This window comes from Hemicordylus capensis, chromosome 4 (genome assembly GCF_027244095.1).
Source record: "Hemicordylus capensis ecotype Gifberg chromosome 4, rHemCap1.1.pri, whole genome shotgun sequence".
Classification (NCBI taxonomy): domain Eukaryota; kingdom Metazoa; phylum Chordata; class Lepidosauria; order Squamata; family Cordylidae; genus Hemicordylus; species Hemicordylus capensis.
In genome coordinates, this window is record NC_069660.1 from 9,232,796 (window position 1) to 9,250,720 (window position 17,925).

At 50.4% G+C, this 17,925-nt stretch overlaps 1 protein-coding gene across 3 annotated transcripts in view; it reads right to left on the reverse strand.

Moving 5' to 3' along the window:
- Positions 1-17,120, reverse strand: part of LKAAEAR1 (LKAAEAR motif containing 1) — a 29,982-nt gene extending 12,862 nt beyond the window's left edge. The window contains exons 1-3 of one of the 3 annotated variants that reach the window (XM_053250075.1): positions 16,983-17,120; positions 14,808-14,913; positions 6,618-6,939 (exon numbers count right to left, since the gene is read on the reverse strand). In XM_053250075.1, coding sequence (XP_053106050.1) covers positions 6,618-6,908 — 291 coding nt within the window. In that variant the 5' untranslated portion in view covers positions 6,909-6,939; positions 14,808-14,913; positions 16,983-17,120. Of the gene's footprint in view, positions 1-6,617; positions 6,940-14,807; positions 14,919-16,982 lie in introns of all 3 variants that reach the window. The other 2 variants (XM_053250074.1, XM_053250076.1) reach the window with 2 other exon arrangements.
- Positions 17,121-17,925: the final 805 nt, after the last annotated feature.

Genomic DNA, 17,925 nt, shown 5'->3' on the forward strand with positions numbered 1-17,925 from the left:
GCCTCGTCCACAGTTACTAACTATAGCATATTCATGGCAAGAATTGTAAATAGCCGAGCTCCAAAGTTCCAGTGGGACGAGCCAAGTTATGATATCATGTTGTTTGGGATTTGAGAAAGAAAATACTGCCCTTGAGGCGGTCTGGTCTAAAATAAGTAACTTTCCCCAGAATTGGCTTTCTCACGGGGATTATGCAGAGCAGCTCATCTCGCTGTTTGTAAACTCCAAATGTTATGACAGACAACAGACGGGAGCGGGTTGGCAGGTTCTCGGCAGTTCTGGAAGGAGTTTTCTGACTGCTTGCAATCAGAGTCATAGGAACATAGGAGCTGCCATATACGGAGCCAGACCATTGGTCTATCTAGCTCAGTATTGTCTTCACAGACTGGCAGTGGCTTCTCCAAGGTTGCAGGCAGGAATCTCTCTCTCAGCCCTATCTTGGAGAAGCCAGGGAGGGAACTTGGAACCTTCTGCTCTTCCCAGACCGGCTCCATCCCCTGAGGGAATAGATAGATACATTTATTTCGGTCACTGACCAGCAATCCCTTGAATCTTACAGTGCTCACACATCAAGTCTCCCATTCATATGCAACCAGGGTTGACCCTGCTTAGCTAAGGGGACAAGTCATGCTTGCGACCACAAGACCAGCTCTTCTCTCAACATGCCAACAAGAGGGTAACCTCCACTTGTATGTGAACCAGGAATTTCAGGGCCTTCCAGCCACACCCGCCTGCTAGCGGCAGCCACATTTCCATGAATGGTCCTTCCACGGAACAAACTCTTTGCGGTTCTCAGAAGAAAGTGGATGCCACCCGAGGTTGGAGAGGAAAGGGCTAGAGGCAGCAGCCAAAGGCCTGTGGCTGATAGTGGTTGTGGGTTGCTACACACAGGCCTGGCAAGGAGGAGGTGAAAGTGCTAAAATTGCTCTCAGCCACAGCTGGTTGCTTTAGCCAGTGGCTGGGGTTCTTAAACTTGGGCCCCTAGATGCCACTGGACTACAAATTCCATCACTCCCTGCTGCAATGAATTATGGGAACTATAGTCCAATAGCATCAGGAAGTTTTTCACACGGGGCTTTTAAAGCCCTTTAACTCACATCTCCTCCAGAATGGAGAGGTGCACTCACATATTGGCCAGATTTACCCCAAAGTCCCTGCGTGTTATCGGGGAGCAGTTCACACACAATCTGGGTTTTTCACTGCCCGTTAGAGTGTAGCCCGATTTATATCTGGGGTAAAGAAATCCACTATTTGCGTCCAGTTTTTTGGGACAACTTCTCAGTAAAGCCTCCCAGTAAACTCACGGTAAAGCCTGCTCTGTGTAAAAGTCCCGGGGGGGGGGGGAACCTACATTTGAGGACCTCTGGCCTTTGGGAAATGAGGGCCCCCATCTTTCTTTTGCCACCAAGTAATAGCAGAGAAGACATTCTGTACACAGTAGGCTTCACACACACCCCAGCCCCCCCCAGCACTTTATTTATTGTGGTTTTAACAAAGGGCATACAGTGGTTTATTTATAGTGGTTTTAACAAAGGGCATACAGTAGAAGCGCCAACTGCCCCCTATTTAGCAGGGACAGTCCATATTTTCTACTTCCAGTTCCTGGAAAACCACTAGAGAAGTCCGCATGGTCGGAACTAGGGTAGGAGAAGCCTCCCACCCAAATCTGGGAACAGCGCACGCTCCTGCTATTTGCTTGTGTGTTAGATCAGGGGCTCCCAACGTGTGGTACACCAGATGTTGCTGGACTACAACTCCCATCATACCCAGCTATGATGCCTTGTGGCTGGAGATGATAGGAGCTTTTCAGCAAAATCTGGAGTACTGCAGGTTGGGAACCCCTGTGTTAGATCAAAGCAAGATCAGAGGCGGGAAGCTAGCTCATCTGTCAAACTCCAGCTGGTTAGGGGGAACGCACCCTACCCAGATTCTGTCCCCAGCTTTGAAACGAGGTAGGAGGAACATAGGAACAGAGGAAGCCACCATATACTGAGTCAGATCACTGGTCTATCTAGCTCAGTATTGTCTTCACAGACCGGCAGCAGCTTCTCCAAGGTTGTAGGCAGGAGTCTCTCTCAGCCCTATCTTGGAGAAGCCAGGGAGGGAACTTGGAGCCTTCTGCTCTTCCCAGAGCAGCTCCATCCCCTGAGGCAAATATCTTGCAGTGCTCACACTTCTAGTCTCCCATTCAAATACAGCCAGGGCAAACCCTGCTAAGCTAAGGGAACAAGTCATGCATGCTACCACAAGACCAGCTCTCCTCTCCTGGGTAGGAGGAAAAACTCTCCTACCCAGCTGGGGCTTGACAGAAAAGCAAGCTCACAGATCAAATATTGGGAGCACACCCAGCTGCTGAACTAGGGTGGGGAGCTACGTGTACCCTAATAATAATCATGAGAACAGCCCCACTATTTCTTTTCTTTTTTCTTTCCTTCCAGGAGCACTGGCGAAAAGATTAATACTGTGACTTGCTATAGCTGTCATTCTCTGAGCTTCAGTGCCCTCCTGATTTCCTGGAAACATAATCCATGGTGTGGGAAAGATGTTTCAAGTTCTGGTCACCACTTCTCAAAAAGGACATTGTAGAACTGGAAAAGGTGCAGAAGAGGGTGACCAAGATGATCAGGGGCCTGAAGCACCTTACTTATTAGGCAGGGCTACAGTGTCACTGTCTGGGGTTTTTTAGTTTGGAAAAGGGGCAACTATGGGGAGACATGATAGAGGTGTATAAAATTATGCACAGAGTGGAGAGGGTGGACAGAGAGAAATCTTGCTCTCTCACACACAACACTAGAACCAGAGGCGTAACTAGGGAAAACGGCACCCAGGGCAAGCACTGAAATTGTGCCGCACCCCCCTCCGCCGCACCCTTAGCTAAGCAGGGTCCACCCTGGTTTGCATTAGAATGGGAGACTAGAAGTGTGACCACTGGAAGATATTCCCCTCAGGAGATGGAGCCACTCTGGGAAGAGCATCTAGGTTCCAAGTTCCCTCCATGGCAGCATCTCCAAGATAGGGCTGCAAGAGACTCCTGCCTGCAACCTTGGAGAAGCCGCTGCCAGACTGGGTAGACAATATTGAGCTAGATAGACCAATGGTCTGACTCAGTATATGGCAGCTTCCTATGTTCCTAAATACTACTGCAGCACACACACAAGACACCTGTCCTATCCTGGCACTCAGCCAACTTCCATAATCATGATCCTACACACACACACACACACACACACACACACACACACACACACACACCCCACACAACTGCCTACTCCTAGATTTACAAGGAATACAAGCCACACCTAATGGCACAGCAGGGAAGTAACTTGCTTAGGGAGCAAAAGGTTGCGGGTTAGAATGGAAACACCTATATCGGGCAGCAGTGATATATGAAGATGCTGAAAGGCAACATTTCATACTACGTGGAAGGAGGCAATGGTAAACCGCTCCTGTATTCTACCAAAGAAAACCACAGGGTTCTGTGGGTGCCAGGAGTCAAAACTAGGGGTGTGCATTTTGGATTTTTTTTGTTTCAATTTGTATGCGAATCAAAACACCCCATTTTGTTTTGTACCCAAATTTTCTGAATCCGAATCAGCCCTGTTTTGTTTTGTAGCTGAATTTTCCGAATCCGAATCCAAATCAATTTGGATATTTTAAAAGGGTCCCAGGGCGAAAAGAATGGGTGGCGGTGGTAGTGTCCAATGGGTGGAAACTACCACCCAAATTTCAAAGGAATTAGGCGAAGGGCTGATTTTTTGTGAATTTTTAAAGTTTGCACATCTTTAAGAATTTTCCCATAGGGAATAATGGGGATTCCAGCAAATGTATCACTTCAAATCAAGGGGAAAGGGATGACCCAGAGCGGAGTGTGGTGGGTGGTAGTGCCCAATGGGGGCAAGGAAACTTCCAGAATTATCTCAAAAGAATTAGGAACATAGGAAACTGCCATATACTGAGTCAGACCATTAGTCTATCTAGCTCAGTATTGTCTTCACAGACTGGCAGCGGCTTCTCCAAGGTTTCAGGCAGGAATCTCTCTCAGCCCTATCTTGGAGAAGCCAGGGAGGGAACTTGAAACCTTCTGCTCTTCCCAGAGCGGCTTCATCCCCTGAGGGAAGAACTTGCAGTGCTCACACATCAAGTCTCCCATTCATATGCAACCAGGGCAGATCCTGCTTAACTATGGAGAGAAGTCATGCTCAACTACAAGACTAGTTCTCCTCTCCATAGGGCAAAAGGCTGATCTTTTGTGAATTGTTGAAGTTTACGTGTCTTTAGTGGCATCTTGTCTCTGAGGCTAGAGGTGGCCTATAGCCACCGGACTAGTAGCCACTGATAGACCTGTCCTCTACAACTTTGTCTAAGCCCCTTTTAAAGGGCTTAGAAAAAAGTTTAGGTTTGGCGGTATATAAGTTAAATGAATGAATGAATGAATAATAAAGCCTTTCCAGCTAGTAGCCATCACCACATCCCATGGCAGAGAATTCCATACATTAATTATGCACTGTGTGACGAAGTACTTTTTTTTGTCAGTCCTAAATTTCCCGGCCTTCAGTTTCATGAATGACCCCTGGTTCTAGTCAGAGGCGTAACGATGGGGGGGCAGGGGGGCACGTGCCCCCGGGGCCATCTTTGCGGGTCATGTGGGGGGCCCCGCCATGCCCCACTCTCCATGCAGAGGGCAATTATTAATGGCGGGGATGGCAGCTCCTCCGTCTGCTCTGCACCCCTAAGAATTGCTGCAGCAGATGACTGCTTCGGTCTGCCTAGGCTGGCCCCGCCTGGCCCTTTTTATGGGCTTTACCAGGGAAACATGAGAACAGCAGTAGGGCCTGTTGCACTACTTCGTTTTGCAACCCTGTACAAGCAACACTGGTAAACTAAGCACGGAGCGGGCGGCAAAGGCACCCAGAGGGCTATTTATCCTAAAGCCGGCTCTATCTGCACGTGATGATCATGTGAACAGCCCTTCTGAGATCCACACACCATGATGGATCTAGAACAGGGCTGCACAACTCAAATGCCCTAGTGGGCCGGAACCATCCACAACTTGTCTTCCAGGGGGCAAGGTCAATTTTTAGCACATTATTACATTGAAATTATAGTTACTTGTGGATTTATTCCCCCTGTCAATGGACCCAAGAATAGTGGCCAGAAAATAGAGCCTGTCCATGCTCAATCAGTGGGGCCCCTGGAGTGCAAGCCAGCCCAAAATAAATGCCAACTCCTCTCCTCTCATAAGAACATAAGAACAGCCCTGCTGGATCAGGCCCAAGGCCCATCTAGTCCAGCATCCTGTTTCGCACAGTGGCCCACCAGATGCTGCTGGAAGCCACAGGCAGGAGTTGAGGACATGCCCTCTCTCCTGCCATTGCTCCCCTGCAACTGGTACTCAGAGGCACACCCTTGAGGCTGGAGGTGGCCCACAGCCCTCTGACTAGTAGCCATTGATAGACCTCTCCTCCATGAAGTCATCCAAACCCCTCTTAAAGCCATCCAGGTTGTTGGCCGTCACCACATCCTGTGGCAGAGAGTTCCACAAGTGGATCACGCGTTGTGTGAAAACGTACTTCCGTTTGTTGGTCCTAGACCTCCTGGCAATCAATTTCATGGAGTGACCCCTGGTTCTAGTGTTGTGTGAGAGGGAAAAGAATCTCTCTCTCTCTCCACTTTCTCCACGCCATGCATGATTTTATAGACCTCTATCATGTCTCCCCGCAGTTGTCTTTTTTCTAAACTAAAAAGCCCCAGGTGTTGTAGTCTTGCCTCGTAAGAAAGGTGCTCTAGGCCCCTGATCATCTTGGTTGCCCTCTTCTGTACCTTCTTCAGTTCAACAATGTCCCCCTTAAGATGTGGTGACCAGAATTGTACGCAGTACTCCAAGTGTGGTTGCACCATAGTTTTGTATAAGGGCATCACAATGTTAGCCGTTTTATTTTCAATCCCCTTCCTAATGATCCCTAGCATGGAACTTTGCCTTTTTCACAGCTGCCACACATAGAATAGACACATTCAACGAGCTGTCCACCACAACCCCAAGATCCCTTTCCTGGTCCGTCACCGACAGCTCAGATCCCATCAGCATATACTTTAAGTTGGGGTTTTTCCTCCCAATGTGCATCACTTTACACTTGCTGACATTGAACCGCATTTGCCATTTTGTCGCCCACTCCCCCAGTTTGGAGAGATCCTTTTGGAGCTGCTCACAATCCGTTTTGGATTTCACTACCCGGAAGAGTTTGGTATCATCTGCAAATTTGGCCACCTCGCTGCTTACCCCTGCTTCTAGATCATTTATGAATCAATTAAAAAGCACCGGTCCCAGTACAGATCCCTGGGGGACTCCCTAAATTGTTGCTGCTTTCAGGCTGCAATGCCAGGCATGCTTACATGGGAGTAAACCTCACTGGGTACACCATGGAGCATATTACTGAGAAAGCATGCACAGGATGGTGCTAGCAGACAGTTTCCAGCTCCTGTGTTGCTGCAGCATACCTGGGGGCGAGTAAAATAGTCCCTGCAGGCCAAATCCAGCCCCCAGGCCCTATGTTGTGCAGGCCTGATCTAGAACCCTCAAGGCAGATGGATCAGCTGCTCAGGGACACGGACTAACTTACTCTCAGATTCTGATACTGGAGTCTTGCATTTCGAAGGCGGTTCCGAGCCTCGGCGGACTTGAGGACCCCAACAAGTTTCTTCTGCTCCGTTTCCTTTTCCTCCTCACTGACAGCCCTCCTGGCCATGATCACATCTGCCAACATGGATTTCACCTTGGGGTCGCTGGGGTCGGCAAACGTCAAGAAGCGCGCCATTTGCTCGGGAGTCATTTTCTTTGCATTGCTGGTCGGCAAAGGCTTCTTGGATTTTCCGCTAGATTTCCTCCTCTGCAGAGCGTCAGCTTTAGACATCTTGGCCTGTCGCAGCGTCTTGGATCAGATGCTGCAGGGAAAAAGGAAAGAATCTCAAAGGAAGGGGGAATTGCAGCGTGGCAGCACTTCATCGTCTGGGGAGTTTAGAATAGAGAATAATACTTTGCATTTATATGATGCTTTTGATTGTTCATGGCGCTTCATGTATATCATTATAGCAAGGTTTACAACAGCCCTGCAAAGTGGGCCAATTTTATCCTCAAATTGCAGTTTGGAGAGCTGAGGTTGGAGCTCAAATTCATGCAATTTGAGATTAATTTGACCTTGTAGGGTGGTGGTTGTTCATGTATATGAACATGAACATGAAGCACCATGAACTATCATAAGCATTGTATAAATGCAAGTAAACCCCAGGTTAAAATCGCAGCCATGAATACGCCATATGGGCTTTAGGCAATCTTCAAATTGCAGACAGGTGTGCTAAAGTTGAGATTTTAACCTGGGACTTTCCAGTTCACACCCTAAATATGAGAGTCAATGTGGTGTCATGATTCAAGTGCTGGACTTGATCGGGGGTTCAAATTTCCACTCAACCCCCAAAGCTCATGATGTAATTTTGGGTCAGTCACTGAAGCCCTATTCAGACACTGAGTCGATTCACATGATCATGAAAAAGAGGGTAGGAGGCAGAATGAACCCAGTGGTTCATGGTTGTGTAAATCTATGGGAATCCCTCCAACTCAGCTCGCTCAAATCTCAATCCTCTACCCTGTTCTTAACCCAGGAAGAATGAAAAGCGAATGCTCCTACCACAATGTTTTGGTCATCTGGGTGCATTTGCCTTTGGTAGCAGGTCTCAGGAAGCAGTAGCCATGTTTGTAATAAAGCGCTGTGGCTACAAAGACTGGCATCTGTGAATGTGCCACTCTGCAAAGCACACTCTATGATCCTTTGCTTGCAATGACTTCAGTAGGGCTGGTGCTGCCTCCTGCTCCTTCATGGCCAATCAGGGGAAAGCTGAAGATGTAATGAAGGTTCCTGGTCTCCTGATAGCACAATGCCTGATGGGATAGCTCTTTTGCTCCCTGGAGGACCCAGCTCCCAGTTTTAAAAATGGAGACCGTGGCTGCCAGGATTGTCTGGGTGCTGGGATTGCAGACTCAAACAGAGGGTTTGAATCTGCTTGTCTGTGGAGATCATGCAACACATGTGTACAGGTGTCTGCTTTCATGTCATGTTTTTGGGTGACTGGCTGCTGTCACTCACGGATCTCACCAGGCTGACACCACATGTCCACAAGAAGGGTGGCTGACCAGTAAGGAGGGCGGGGGGCAATTATGCCCCCTGTCAGGAACCCCATTGCACTGCCACCACATGTCTTGACCAGCCCCATGATCTTAAGCTCCACCGCTGTCACCAAGTAGACTTGTGCATTTTTTCTGGCTGTGTCTATTAAAACAGCCTTCCAAACCTCTGCCTCATTCAGCGTTAGGTAGGGTGGACAGGCTTCTAAGTGTGGGATGGGGAAACAGGCAGCAGCTACACATTTTTAACTTCGAAAGGAGAAAACATTACAGGACTTTAAAATAGTTCCATTCTAATCAATGGTTCTTGTGCAAAACAGCAACCCTATGAGCACAAGGAAGAAATAAAGTATAAGCAAACCATGTCCAATCTATCTTGCACCAGTACTGGGGCCTCACTCAGAGTCTGTACCAAGAGTCCTCTTGTAGTCACCCCTAGTCAGCTTCTGCAGCAAGCCTGGCTTGTCTCTGGCTCAGCCTCAGGTCCTGCTCCTCCTTCCCAGTCCTGGAGGTTCAATCCCAGACTGTTCTTTCAGCTGCTTTGAGTGCGAGTCTTCCAGAGAGTCACCAGTCTCCCAGTGATTTCTCAGCTCTTTTTCCAGCACCAGCTCTGATTATCTCTGAAAACAACTTGCCTTCCTTGCACTCCTTCACTTGAACTCCCTTCAGCTCTCCAACTTGCACATTAAAACTGCTGAAGGCAGCCTCCTTATATTCACCTTTCCCCCTCCAATTCCCCCCAACAAACCAATCAAAACTACTCAAGTTCCCTCCATTATTTTATAACATATACAATCAAGCCAAACCCTTTCTTCTCCCTCCAAAACCAAACTGTAGAACAGGAGCTAAGAACCTTTGACTCCCTGCATAGCTTTTTAACATAGGGAGTAAGCAAAACAATTGGAATACAGAAATCTTATGTACAAGAAGAGGAGGTCGGCCTCATTCCTTCACTGTTGCACATTTGTTTACTTTAAAAGTTAACCTGGGTACAGACCCCCTCAATTGCATGGTATAGACAGAAAATTTACTACTGTACATGCACTGAATATATATGAAGGATTGTAGACGTGTACAGATCCGTACATGCAGACACTGTATACAGATTGTACATTCACTGAGTAACATGTGAATAGGGCTCTTCTAGGTCAGACCCTTGGTCCATCTAGCTCAGGATTGTCTACACTGACTGGCAGCAGCTCTCCAAGGTTTCAGGCAGGGGTCTTTCCCAGCCCTACCTGAAGACGCTGCCAGGGATTGAACCTGGGACCTTCTTCATGCAGAGCAGATCCAGTACCACTGAGCTACAACCTGATCCCATAAGGAGTGGTACAAATATTGCATATGAAGGAACCATGACAGTGGTACAGGGTCACCTCAACTCATCCTTTGCCTCGCTGAAACCTTTCCCAGCAAAGAGACAAACAGCTAATCAACTGCTAATGACTGCAAATCAAGTTGCTGTGAAGGGCACCCCTACAGCACCTGGCTGAAAACCAGTCAAGCCTCAATCTGTTGTAGGTGATTGTTGAAATATGCAGAATGGGGAGGAAAAGTGGTAAAAGCGATATATGCAGGCACAGTGAATTAACAATGTATAGTCCAGGCAGCAGTGTGGTATAGTGGTTAGAGGACCAGGACAAGGGAGAATCTGGTTCAAATCCCTGCTCAGCTCAATGGGTGACCTTGCCTAGATACCCTCTCGAAGCATAGCCCACCTCACGGGGCTGTTGTGATAAAACAGCATGGAAGAACCATGTATGCCATCCTGAGCTCCTTGGATCCTCATTGGATGGTTTTGGTATGTAACATTGGATGGCATTGTTATTCCATCCTGAGCTCCCTTGCCAGATGCAAGGGTCATCAATAAATCCTTGGGATTAGGAGAAGCCCTGCTGCAATCCTGTGTTTAGAGCTCTGCCAAGGAGCTGCACATAAACTCTGTTCAATAAGCCAGGGCTGGCCTGTCTAGGAGGCAAACCTAGGCAGTCGCCTAGGGTGCCAATTCATTAGGGTGCAGGGCGGGTACTGCCACGCCTTCTATAAATACCTGCCTTCTGCATGCAGCCTGGGGCAGTGGTGGGTGAGAAAGGAGATGATACCTTTTAAAATCTGTAGGATCACCGCCGCTGCCCTATATTGCTGCCCAGGCCCACACTGACCTGGGCAGTGGCAGGCAAGGACGGAGGAGCTATAACTGTGCAGGCGTGTCTGAAGAACATGCACTGTTCTGCCTCCGGGGCCTCCTCACCTCTCCCCTCCCGCCACCCAGTTGCTCCTGCTGCTATTGCCTCTGCTGCCAGCCTGCACCTCCACCCGCTGCCTGCCTCCTCCTCCTCCTCCTCCTCCACCCTGCCCGCCTTCTCTCCTCTTTCTCTCTCCTCCTCTGCCCATGCAAGGCTATGAAGTGCACGGGCAAAGGATATGCTTGGAAGCACTTCCAAGTGCCCCCTGATGGGCACAGGAAGAGGAGAGGGAAAGAGGAGAGGAGGCGGAGACAGGCAAGAGGCCCTTTCCCTCTCCTCCTCCTCCACCTCCTCTTCCTGCATGGAGGCAAAGAGCCTCCTCCCCTGTCCGACTTCTCTTATTCGCCCCTCCACTTCCCCTGCCCACGTGACACTTGGCGGCCCCGCGTGGGCAGAGGAGGCTGAGGAGAGGGAAAGGGCCTCTTGCCTTTGTCTGCCTCCTCTCCCCTTTCCCTCGCTTCTTCCTCTGCCCACCATGGGGCGCTTGGAGGCGCGTCCAAGGGCTTCCTCTGCCCATGCACCTCCAAGCCTTGCGTGGGCAGAGGAGGCGGTGGTGAGGGAAAGAGGAGGTGGACAGGGTGAGGGTAGGTGGAGGGTAGGTGGAGACAGGCAGGCAACGGAGGGGGCAAAAGGCGAGTGGGGCAGTGCGTGCTTGGCAACTGCCATTGCTGGGCTCACTGCTGTGGGTGGGGTGGATTGGAGGCCCCTGTGCCAGGGTGTGTGTGTGGGGGTTGAACACAGGATTACCCCCCCCCCCCAATGCTGGCTATGCCAGTGGTGGCATGCGGCCGCAGGGGTGCTTTAACATATTTCCAGAGGTATAATTTCTATTCTACCCTGAGCCATTTTGGGAAACCAAATAAATGAATGAATGAATGAATGAATGAATTATTTCCTTCCTCACCGCGCTCCCTGCCCCAGCCAGCATTAGCCACCAGGTATGACTTGGGTGCCCCTCACATTCAGTTAAAATGAACGTAGCATAGTTAAAATGTAACTATGCTCCAGAATATAATTTTAACTGAATGCTGGGGGCGGGCGGGCGGGCAGGCAGGCAGGCAGGCGCAAAAGTCCTATTGCACCCCGGGGCAGCACCAACTCCAGGGCTGGCCCTGAAGAAGCGTGTTCTATGACCACACAGAGCCAAAGTAAGCAGCCCAGGTTCCAACGCAAGGCAAGGGTTTGACAAGCCAAATTGTTTTCAGGGCCATGAATGCCTACAGCCCCAGAGCAGGAACTCACACAGGATGTGTCTGATAAGAAAGAGGAAGCGGTTGCATGGCAGACGCCAGCACCTTTATCTAGAATTGCAGCCACAGGCAAGTGCAGCAGGTCACTCCGTGCAAAGCTCCCAGTGGCCATGGAGCTTCTATGCAGCGCCTGATGATGCCAGAAGAGCCACATCCCTCCCTCCCGTAAACAGCTTGCCAGCCGCTGCTGTCTCAAGAGGTTATGCAGGGCTGTCCTTAGGGCATGGCAAACTCCCTCTAGAATTAACTGGAAGGAGACCCCGCACTGGCTGATTTGCCCTGGGCCGCGCACCCTGCCAGGGCTCTCTAGTGACGGCCCTGATGTTATGGCTCGTGACCAGACACACAGACAGACAGCTTTGTGATAGATTTGCTGCAGACTGTTGTTGCTCATGCACAGCTCTGTCCAGGAACTGCCCCCACCGCCCCCGCCCCACACTTCCACTTCTCGCTGAGCTGTTTGGTTGGAGGGAAGCCACCCACGAAGGTCCTCTTTCATAGCACTCAGAATGAAGAAATGACAACCCACACCTTTTATACAGGGCATCCCATTGGGATGTCTGAATGTACCTAACTGGCAAACTTTCACCTGGCTCTGCATCCTGAATGGCCTATGAGCTGTCTGGTGGTGTGATTACAGCTGGGTTCAGACGTAACACTAAATTGCTAAACCATAGTTATGTGTAATGTCTGAAATGGAGTTTTTCCAAGAACCCGGGTTTGTTTGGTGCCAGGGCACTTTCCAGACTAGCTGCTCAACAGCAGCAAAATGCCTCCGTTTGGGCATGTCACATTGAAAACGTAAACAGCAGAGGGAGCAGTCTTGCAGCAACTAACAACCCGAAAAACCAGCAATTTCCTTACGCTGCATATATTACATCCTAGCTCTATATCGCAGCAATTAAATTCAGGACAAGGCATTGGCTATGTGAACGGCACTAGGGATGTGCATGGAATCACAGAAGCGTGGTCTGGCACTGGGGGGAGTGTCACTTTAAGGGGGGGTAGTACTTCCCCCTCCCCCGCCACTCTTCCCCCTCCGGCGCTGGTGCATGCGCGCCAGCAGCTGAGATGAGCGCGTGTGCCACGAAGGGCGCATGCGCGCCGCCAGCTCTTCATCAGTAAACGCTTACAGGGACAACGACGGGGGCAGGGGCAGCAGGGAGGAACTCTGCTGCCCCAAGAACATTCTTAAAAGCTCCAGCGCTGGAGGGGGAAGAGCGGCGGGGGTGGGGAGTACTACCACCACCACCCTTAAAGTGACACTCCCCCCGTTCTTCCGAACTGCCGGAATTCCGAAGCGGTCCAGAGGTCTCTCCAATGGCCCTGAACTGAACCATGCACACTACTAAATGGCACCTTGCTGTCCGCATAGGGACTGCTGTGCCACAACTTGGAAGTGTGGAAGCACACTTCTGAGATCCGACGTGATCCCATTGCAGAGTCTAATCTGGAAAGCACCCAGGAGATTAGAGTCTGAAACCATGGTCTGATGCTGGTTTGCAAACCACAGTTTGTGCTAACTGCGGTTTCCCATTATGTCTGAATTAAGAGACCACTGACAATCATAGACACCATTGCGCGTGAAAATTGCACAATTACCTGCATCAGGCCTGGTCTGAGCACTGGTGCCACCCAAGGTGATGTCAAGATGCCACTGGCTATGTCCCTGATGCTGGTCACATCCCCAACATGTTGGTATCAGGGTGTGTGACTGGTATCAGAGTGCGGGTCCCACCCACTAGAGACCAGTCACCAGCTGGGGAAGGAGTCTGCCAGTAGCCAGGTCTACCAGTCTATTGTCCAAAGGAAAGCTGACCATTAGACCCAGCTTCCAAAAACAACCACAGGGCTCTGTGGTCACCAGGAGTTGACAGCAACTCGACAGCACACTTTACTTACCTTTGCAAGCACTGGAGTGAAGGCAGTCAGGTCTACCTGCCAACTTTCTTTTGGGCAAGTGACTGGTAGACCTGGCCATTGGTGGACCCTTTCTCCATCCAGTGGCTGGTTGATCTAGCCTCTGATGAGTGGTGCTTTCACTCTGATGCTGGCCAGGCCATGTGACACCAATATGCTGGCATCAGGGGGCATGGCCAGCATCAGGGCGCAGGCACCACAAATAGGTATTTCTCAGCAGGCTAGCACAGCGTTAGCCAGCTGGGTAGGAGCAGCAGCAGCAGGGAGTGGCAAGCTGCCATCAGGGGAGGCGATGGGGCAGGATCCTCACACTTGCTGACCCAGGGTGCAGGTGCTGCCTGAGGCCATCACTTCACTTCACCTCATTGGAAAGCCACCCTTAGTCTGCCTCAATGGTTGCAGCTCCTGGCTGGCTTGGAGCCCATGATGGTTGGCATTTCATCAATGGGTGGTAATGGCAGGAAATTGTCTCTTGTCCTGATAGCTGAGAATCACTCTCTAGTATCTGGAATGAGATACCCATCAGATGACATCTCTCCAGTAGAGCGGGGAGGGCAGAGCAACAGCAGTGCTTCCCTGGGAACTTCTCAGTGCTTGGGGAGGGTAATGAGAAGCACACAGCGAGGTTATTCCCACAATTACTGGAAAGCTTTCCAGTGATCGTGGGAACCACCGGCTTCATGGGGGAGCCTGGTGCTCTCAAGGCGGCTAGCCCGCCTAAAACACCCTCCCCTTAAATGAGGTTAATGGAGCGGGAGCTCCATTAACCTTGTTTTCCTGCTCATGTGCTGCTGCGGTGCGTGGCAACACATGAGTAGACCCCTGACTGGGAGGCTACAAGCATCCTCCCGGTATCGGGGGTCACCCCAGAATGCCCCACGTGCTCATGTGGGGCATCCTGGGACTTCCAGGGTCTGCGCAGCTTCCGATCCCTGCAGCCCCCACCGGCTCTGTGACAGAGCCAGTAGTCGTGTGGGCAGCCGATTCGGACACCCAGGGCTGCACGACTGCTTGTCTGCAGGGAGAGTGGGCTAAGCCCTGGGCAGCCACATTGGGCAGCTGCAGAACCCTCCCAGGCTCTACACATGGATTGTGTGTAGAGCCTCAGCATCATGTCTCATGCATCATTTTAGTAATCTTTACAACAACCCTGTTAGGTAGGCCTTAGTAAAGGCAGAAAAGTATCACTGTAACACACATCTTTTCAATTCCACCTACCTTCAGGGGAATTCAGTGAGGTTTTGGCCACTTTGTTAACAGAAATGTTAGTCTCAGTCTAGCTGTGTCAAGGTAACCTTGGGATCCAAGACAAGACAATGGTTTCCTGCACTGGTCCAAAAGAAAGGGAGAAAAACTAAACATTTGCTTGCTAGAGGCAGAACTGCTCTGGAACCAGATACATGAGTGGGAACAGGATTGCTTCCCTGTTATGGTACAGCCCATCATGACATCCTCCACAGATGATGTCCCAAAACTATCCCAGCACTCCCCTTTATTGTGTGGGAAGAAGTTTGTCTGACTGGCCCTTTAGGAGGATGTCTATAGGAGCCATTTGGAGGAAAGGTTTCCCCTGGGAGTTCTCCACACAGCAGGCTTCACTGTGAACTCAAAACCTATCCCAAAAACCCAACACAAAAAGAGGATTTTTTTACCCTGGATATAAATTGGGCTGCATTGTAATGCATAATGAAAAATCCAAATTGTGTGTGAAGTGCTCCCCAATAACTTGCAGGGCCTTCGGGGTAAATCTGCCCGATATGTGAACTCACACCCTCCATTCTGGAGGAGATGTGAGCTAAAGGCTTTAAAAGCCTGGTGTGGGAAACTTCCAGGTGATAAAGGGATGCACCAGGAAGCTGTTGGGATGTCTACAGAGGCCATCTTAACTGATGCTCATCCCCTTCCTTATAACATGTGCTAGGGGGCTGTAGGTCTGAACCAGGCCCCTAACTGGCACCAGCATAACCCCACAAGCTTGCAGTAGGCCCAGGGCAGGGCTGTTGTTGTAGTGCCTGCAAGGGGAGGCTTTGCAAAGCAGGGGAGGCAGTGCAAAGCAGCCTCCTCAAACAGCCGCTCTTGCATGTTATAAAGGTCAGTGACTAGATGTAGAACAGGACTGAGCATTAAGTAGCTCAGGAGCCCCTGACTAATTTCAGCATCACTCCAGGCACTAGGGCTGGAGAGGAGAGGAGAGCTGGTCTTGTGGTAGCAAGCATGACTTGTCCCCTTAGCTAAGCAAGGTCTGCCCTGGTTGCATCTGAATGGGAGACTTGATGTGTGAGCACTGCAAGAGATTCCCCTCAGGGGATGGAGCCACTCTGGGAAGAGCAGAAGGTTCCAAGTTCCCTCCCTGGCAGCATCTCCAAGATCGGGCTGAGAGAGATTCCTGTCTGCAGCCTTAGAGAAGCCGCTGCCAGACTGTGAAGACAATACTGAGCTAGATAGACCAATGGACTGACTCAGTCTATGGCAGCTTCCGATGTTCCTATGTTCTGTCTCTCTCCCCTTCCAACCAATACTGCAAATCTGATTGGCTGGCTGAGTGGGCTTTCTCTTCTATGAATTTCTCTCCAGTTTCTTCCCCCGCAAAGCAGCTTCTCTTGTGCCTCTCCTGCCCAGCAGCAGAATTTTCCTGGAATTTAGGGTTTTTGATGTTTAAAACCCTTATTCTGTAGATGTACCTTTTTTTTTGCAACCCATTTTGCAATTGGTTCCGCCTCCCCAAGCCACTGCTTTGTGACGGGCTCCACCTCCCCAAGCTGGCTCCACCAGCTTATTCATGCTGGCAGCTCTCAAGCCTCTGGCAAAAACAAAGAGCTCTCAGAAGCCTTAATTCTTGAGGGGAATAGGGGAGGAGTAGGGTGATGGTGCAGCGGCTAGAGGTTGGGTACCAGGTTTCCCCATCTGTAAACCCACCTTCCCAGGTACATAGCAAGCTGCCTGGCAGCCCAGGGACAAAGTTCCCTGGGGGCCCCCAGCACCCCACCACCCAATCTGTGCCCCCTCTATCTGCAAGGCCTCTCCTTGATATATTTTTTGTGGGGGTTAATCAGCCTGTTGCTGCCCTCCACACCGTTGCTGCCCCCCACTTCCCGACACGCGATGATATACATAATTGGAGTGTGCAGGTGCACAGGCCTGAGAGAAGCCACGGGCTGGCTGTGAGTGGGGGTGGGGGAGCCTGCCCCCTGCTGCTGCCACAGGGGGTGGGTGGGTGGGTTGGCCTGCTCCCCCTGGCAGTGAAGATTATGGGCAGTATGAGCATGCGGCTCTGGCCTTGTGGGCTCCCTAACCAGTCTGGGCCCAGGGACATTGGCACCCCTTTGTCCAACGGACGCTACGCCCCTGCACCTCCCCATTTTTCAGTGCTCCCACCCCGGTGCCTCCTCTCACCTGCTAGCCAGCATCTCCTCTTCTGCCACTCTCAAAGCCTGTGCCAGCCTGTCCTCTCGGTCTGAAGGCCTTGAGTGTACAATCATCTCCATAGCAATATGGCTGCCAGGCAACTCAGACAATAGGTAGGAGGCTCCCTCCCAGGCTGCCCCTTCAAACACACACGCTGACCAAGCCGGCGAGCTGCTTGCAGGCCTGCAGAATGGAAGGATAAAGATCTCAGGGAAATGCTAGGGAATGTAGCTGGAGGCTGTGTGTTTGGTCAGAGCCATGTTATATTTGTAAATATTGGGGATCAAAGGGTCAGGTGGTGGTGTGTAGGGAACAGACAGCCACCTTTTAATAGTTATTGGGGAGGACTGAATCTGAGCCAAAGAATGTTCAGTCCTGAAATCCATCTGCACTGCTGATGCTCAGATCCGGAAGATGTGAAATAATGATAGAGAATGCTGATTCACATGTGTTACATTTGCTCAGGCACACCCCTCATTCACACATTATGTTCAATGCATGGACAATCTGTGTACAGTGTACACAAATACAGAACTTCATGCATGTATAGTTATTCACCTGTTACACGTTGAACACACATACAGCAGTGCACTTCCTATCTATCGCCTGCATTTTCAGGGGACCTGTACCCAGTCTCATTTTTAAGATAAACACATGTAGAGTCATTCCTGCAAACATGTTCATGTGTATAGATGCCTACATGTACGTCTAACATAGTGGCCGCATTCGCATATCATGCAGAACCGCTGTTGAAGGGGCCAATGGTTCCGCGAGCATTACGAGCGAATGTGGACAATTGGAGGTAGACACAGCGACAAAAATAAGGGTTCAGATTTGGAACTCCAATCCGAACCCTCAGGTTGTACTGAGTTTCATCGCTGCAACCTGAGGTTGGATGTTCCCTGCAGTATATCCAAATTTGGAACCACAG